The sequence below is a fragment of the Arachis hypogaea genome, chromosome 10 (assembly GCF_003086295.3).
Source record: "Arachis hypogaea cultivar Tifrunner chromosome 10, arahy.Tifrunner.gnm2.J5K5, whole genome shotgun sequence".
NCBI lineage: Eukaryota > Viridiplantae > Streptophyta > Magnoliopsida > Fabales > Fabaceae > Arachis > Arachis hypogaea.
This window is the reverse complement of record NC_092045.1, coordinates 8160963-8166962: the sequence shown is the minus strand read 5'-3', so window position 1 is coordinate 8166962 and position 6000 is coordinate 8160963. Positions and strand designations below refer to the sequence as shown.

Genomic DNA, 6000 nt, shown 5'->3' with positions numbered 1-6000 from the left:
TGCTGTGTTATTTTGTTATAGAGAATTTTATATGCGTTTTGAATATTTTGCTGTTGCATATGTAATAGATAGTAGTTTGTGATGCTTTTGAACTTGGATTTTGTTAGTTGTGGTGCCGGTTTGTTTGCGTTTAATGGTATTGCTTTTTGTTTAAGAGAAAGCTGTACTTGATTAATCGGAAATTAATCTGAGAATATTTTCGTTTTGTCTGATACTACTGTCAAGTATTGGCAGGTTGTAACTAGACGAGTATTGTCGTCGTCCGAGCTATATGGATGATAGAATATAATTCGTATAGTTGTTTGTTAAATAGAATAAGATAATTTTTATTTATCATGTATGGTAAATTGGTGAACCTTTTAATACAAAGGTGCAGGTAGGCTAGTCTCGTTAAAACCTCTCCAAGCAAAACCCTTTGGGACAAAATCTTGGTAGTAGAAAAAAGAGTACAAGCATGTCCCTGACTTTTAACTATAAAATTTCTTTCGAGATGAAACATTCCAGGTATTAGGTAGGATTTTACCATCTATTGATTCTAGTTTGTACACTCCATTGCCGAGTACTTCTGCTATTCGGTATGGACCGTCCCAATTTGCGGCGAGCTTCCCATGGGATGGTGGTTTCCGAGCAGTGTCTGTCTTGCGAAGTATTAAGTCACCTTTCCCAAATGATCTACTTTTTACCATTTTGTTGTATTGGCAATCTAGTGCGTGCTGTGCCGCACGTTGTCGTAATGTGGCGATGTCTCTTATTTCTTCAATGATATCTAGTTCGGATCTTCGAGCTTCGTCTTGATTGTCAAGATGGGTTCTGATTGAGATCTGGAAAATCTCCAGTGGTATCATAGCTTCAGACCCATATACTAGTTTGAATGGTGTTACTTTTGTTGATGACTATGGGGTTGTATTGTATTCCCAAAGGACTTCAGGTATTAGCTTGGCCCAAAGGCCTTTGGCGTCATCTAGCTTCTTCTTCAGTGCATGTAAGTTGACCTTATTTGTGGCCTCTGCTAGTCCATTCGTTTGAGGGTGTTCAACTGAGGCGAAATGTTGCCTGATTTTAAGGTTCTGCAAAAAAGATTAAAATTTCTGATCTGCGAACAGGCGACCATTGTCAGTTATGATATGGTGAGGTATTCCAAAACGGAAAATGATATTTTTCCAAACGAAAGAAATCATTTGGTGGGATGTAATTCTTGCTAAAGGTTGGGCTTCCACCCATTTTGAGAAATAATCGATTCCTACTATGAGAAATTTTACCTGACCCGGTGTCGTGGGGAACGGACCAAGTATATCTAACCTCCATTGGTTGAAAGGCCAACTGATATCAGAGTGATGCAGCTGCTCGGTAGCAATGTGTACCAGTGGCGCATGTTTCTAGCAATTGTTGTAAGTCTGAATTTTGTGTTGGCTATCTTGCTTTAAAGTCGGCCAGAAGAAACCGGCGCGGAGGACTTTTGATGTTAAGCTCCGAGCACCAGTGTGTTCCGCAGATTCCCTCATGTGCCTCAAATAATGTTATATCGGCTTCGGGCTTGTTAAGGCATTTTAGCAATAGGCGAGTGTATCCTTGTCTGTACAGGGCTCCATTGAATAATGTGAAGGAAGATGCTTGTCTTCAGAATTTTTGGGTGTTTTCGTCCTCTGCTGGTATATGACCTGTTTGTAAATATTGTATGAAGTCGTTCCTCCAATTCTTTTCCTGTGTAACACTTAACACATTTGTTAGAGTAACACTTGGAGATGTAATGGTGAATTGATGTAATGTAGATAAGTCGGATTGTGTGCTGCCAAGCTTAGATAAAATGTCAGCCCTTTGGTTTTGTTCTCGTGGTATGTGTTGTATTTCAAATTTGGAGAATTTTGAAGTTAATTTTTTCACTAATAGTAGATATTTAGATAGAAGAGGGTCCTTTACCTGAAAAAGGTCGTTTACCTGCTGTACTATTAGTAAAGAGTCACAATATACCTTTATTGCCGATATGTGGAGATCCAAACAAAGTCGGAGTCCGGCGAGTAGTGCTTCATATTCGGATTGGTTGTTGCTTACTTTGAAAGCTAAGTGTAAGGAATGTTCCAGTATAAAGCCATCTTCGACCTCTAGATGGATTCCAGCTCCACAGCCCCCATTATTGGAGGAGCCGTCCATGTATAAAGTCCATTGCTTTGTATGGTCCTCTTCCGATGGTATTGTAAGCTTGACAATAAAATCGGCCAAGAATTGAGACTTAATTGGTCCTCTTGATTGATACCTGATGTCGAACTCGGACAATTCGATTGCCCACTTTATAAGTCTGCCTGCAATTTTTGGTTTGTGTAATACTTGTCTTAAGGGATGATCTGTTCTGACGTAGATTACATGACTCTGGAAATAAGGTCGGAGTCGTCGCGCCAAAAATATTAGAGCTAAGGCGAGTTTTTCTATCCTCGGATAGTTGAGCTCAGCGTGTTGGAGAGTTTTACTGAAAAAAATATATCGGATGCTGAATTTTGTTCCTTTCTGTAACAAGAGCCAAGCTTATCGCCCAATCAGTAACTGATAAACATAAAAACAAATCCTCCCCTTGGAGGGGTTTTTGCAGAATCGGCGGTTATGAGATAGTTGTTTTGAGTTTGGTAAAAGTTCTCTCACAGTCGTCGTTCCATTGAAATTTGGTTTTCTTTTTTATCATTTGAAAAAAAAGGAATAGATGTTGAAGCTAGGCATGGAACAAATCTTGAAAGGGCGGCAAGTCTTCCTGTAAGGCGTTGTACTTCTTTGACTGTCATTGGGCTTGCCATATCCAGAACTGCTCGGCATTTGTCTGGATTTGCCTCAATTCCCCTACGTGTTAGTAAAAAAATCCTAGAAACTTACCCCCTTGAACGACGAATGCGCATTTCTCGGGGTTGAGGCGCATGTTGTAGCGGCATATTTCATCGAATATTTCTGCTAAGTCATCGATATGGTTCTTGCCGATCTGTGTCTTGGCGATCATGTCATCAACATATACCTCAATATTTCTGCCGATCTGTTTGGCGAAGACCTTGTCCATAAGAAGTTGATAAGTTGCACCTGCATTCTTTAATCCAAATGGCATAACTTTATAACAGTAGTTACCGAAATCAGTAATAAATGCCGTTTTACTTTGATTGGAGTGGTGCATGAGGATTTGATTATACCCCGAATACGCATCCATAAAACTTAAGGTAGCATAACCTTAGGCGTTATCTACCAAAGATTCTATGGATGGTAAAGGATAAGAATCCTTTGGGCATGCTTTGTTTAAGTCAGTAAAGTCGACGCACATGCGCCACTTACCGTTTTGTTTTCTTACCATTACCACATTGGCCAGCCAGGTAGTAAATTTGATTTCTTTGATAAATTCTTGTTGATGAGCTTTTGGGTTTCTTCTAAGGACGCCCTTTTCTTTTCTTCACCGAGCTTTCTTTTCTTCTGCTGTACTGGTCGGGCGGACGGGTTTATAGCTAGTTTGTGGCTGATGATTTGGGAATCGATGTCGGGCATGTCTAAAGGTGTCCATGCAAATAGGTCAGCTTGCTCTTGTAGGAAGGTAGTGATGGCCTTTAGTTCTGATGGGCTGATTGACATACCTACATAAGTAAATTTGTTAGGATTATTATTAAAATACACTTTCTGTAAGTTGTCCGATGGTTTTGGGCGTTCAAGAAAGTCAGCTCTTGGATCAAGGTCGGCTAGTGTGTGGCTATTGGTGGTAAGGTCAACATTATTGACTTGTTTCCTTGAATGGTTTTGGAGTTTCATGCTAATGTTGTAACACTGGCGTGCCTCTTTATGGTCTCCGTGAATTGTTACAACTTGATCGTCCTGCAGAAGAAACTTAACACACAGATGAACTGTAGAGACAATTGCGCCGAACTTATTTAAAAAAGGTCGGCCAAGTATAAGATTATACGGGCTAAAATAATCAACTACTAAATATTGAATGTCATATGTTTTTGAAAGAGGATGCTCACCCAATGTGGTTTGTAACCACACTGAACCCAATATTGGAACTCGCTCTTCTGAGAATCCGACCAGGTCTCCTCCTGTTGACTAGAGTATGTTGTCGCTGAGCTTCATTTTTTGGAATGTAGAGTAGAACAAAACGTCGACGCTGCTCCCGAGATCTAGGATTTCATTCCTAACCAACAAATCTCCTAGTTGAAGAGTGATGACCACTGGATCATCTTTTTGTTTGTTGGAATCGAAGTTGATGTGTGTAAAAGTTACTTGTGGTGGTTGATTTGTCGTTTCAGCCTCCTGTTGTAGTCCATTCACCGAGTATATTGCTCGGAATGATCTTTTTCTGGTCAAATTTGAGGATCCTCCACTTGCTTATCCTTCTGAAATACAATTAATTATACCTCGTGGTTTTTCGTATTGGTTTGAAGGTACCTTCTCTTTTCCTCGGTTTTGTTGGTCGGACGAATCGTTGATTGTGGAAGTTGTGTTACGTTTTTGGATGTGACCCCAATGTATTGTCAAGGTGCCCCTGCCTGGCTAGGCGTTCTAGGTGGTCTTTGGCCACCACACATTCGTCAGTGTTGTGGCCGTGTTTCTGGTGGAATGCACAATAGTTAGACTTGTCCACGTTCTTTGTATCTTGATAGGTACCGACCTTTCTTGGTGGCTTGATTAGCTTTAAATTTAATATCTCTTTAATTATGTCTTATCGCTTAGTGTTGAACTGCATATAGGAATCAAATCGAGGGGTCAGTTTAAAATTTTTCTTAGTGTTTGGGGCCTTATCTTCATCTCGGTAGTTTGTCTTCAATTTGGCTTTTTGCTTTCTCGCAAAAACTCTACAAGGGTCTTCGGCTTGGCTACTGCGATGGTCTCCTGGAACTTTCCAGGTCGAAGTCCGCTTTTGATTGCGTGTAAGAGAACCTCGGGGTGGAGGTTAGGTATATTGATGGCGACTTTGGTGAAGTGGGTCATATAGTCCTTCAAGCTTTCATTCGGTCCCTGTTTGATCGTATTCAGATAATCGGAGTCGTGCAGGTAAATCGCGAATCCAGCGAAGTGTTCTTCAAATAGCTTCGCCAACTGCTGAAATCGCGAGATAGAACCTGCAGACAAAGCACATAACCAATCAAGTGCAGGACCATCTAAATAATTTGGAAAACAATGACATAAATCAGTATCTGATGCACCATTGACGATCATTATTGATCGGAACTTTTTCAGAAATTTCTTCGGGTCTCCGAGCCCATCATAAGGTGTGAGGGTTAGTGGCAGGGTGAATCTCTTTGGCAGTTCGAAGTTCATCACTTCTTCTGTGAAGGGTCCTACAAGTTCCTCGGACTCTCCCTTTTCATCTTCAGGTTGAACTTCTTCGGCTCGGATAGTCTCCGAGACATGAGAGGGCTGGGAATGATGCTCATTATCTTCTGATCGCTGGTGATGAGTGTCGTTATTTTCTATCTGAGCATGGTTCAGTTCAGCGATTTGAGCAGCCATTATTTGATTTTCGTTAGCCATTCGTTGATTGGCTTGCTGTAGCTCGGTTACCATTCGCATAAGTTCGGATAGTGAAAGGAGGTGGTACGTCAACCATGGGTGTAAGCGAAGGTAACGGGACCAAAAAGAAAGAATTGATTTCCTCAGCCCCACGGTGGGCGCCAATTGATCTTGCTTGCAAAATAGATCGGCTCCAACTATCTGGTATCAACCGAGCTATATCCTCGGAGGCTGAACGTCCAACACTTGAGTCCGAGCTTTTTCTTCGTGTTGTGGTGTAAAAGCACGAGCAATGAAGAGGAGGGGGGAGTGTACCTGCAAAGGCACTCCAAAGTTTAAGTCAGTATATTGTCTTGTTCGAACTTATCCGAGAAATATTTTACCTTTCTTTATATAGTGGGTTCTCGTCGTCCGTTGCGTCCTTTGTCATAACGTCGGTTTTGGAACGGTCAATAATGTCATTGATTACTGAGTCGTTTTGTACGTCAGTTATGATCTTACCGAGTTATGGCTCATAAAATCTGAGTTGTAACGGGT

The 6000-nt window shown here is 41.1% G+C and overlaps 1 protein-coding gene across 1 annotated transcript; it reads right to left on the bottom strand.

Annotated features, from left to right (window-relative positions):
* Nucleotides 1-467: 467 nt before the first annotated feature.
* On the bottom strand, nucleotides 468-3178 carry LOC140175568 (uncharacterized). Its single transcript, XM_072204081.1, has 5 exons — nucleotides 2857-3178; nucleotides 1969-2297; nucleotides 1260-1340; nucleotides 924-1067; nucleotides 468-821 (listed from the first exon to the last, which is right to left on the bottom strand). The coding sequence occupies exons 1-5, from the start codon at nucleotides 3176-3178 to the stop codon at nucleotides 468-470; spliced, it is 1230 nt and encodes a 409-aa protein (XP_072060182.1).
* Between the last annotated feature and the right edge of the window lie 2822 nt (nucleotides 3179-6000).

What these genes read in the sequence shown, in the direction of transcription:
- LOC140175568 (XM_072204081.1), bottom strand. Translation starts at nt 3,178, where the DNA reads ATGGATGCGTATTCGGGGTATAATCAAATCCTCATGCACCACTCCAAT. An exon ending in CGCATTCGTCGTTCAAGGGG is followed by an intron (nt 2,298 to 2,856) that starts GTAAGTTTCTAG and finishes CAAAAATTGCAG; the next exon opens with GCAGACTTATAAAGTGGGCA. An exon ending in TCCACATATCGGCAATAAAG is followed by an intron (nt 1,341 to 1,968) that starts GTATATTGTGAC and finishes GCTACCGAGCAG; the next exon opens with CTGCATCACTCTGATATCAG.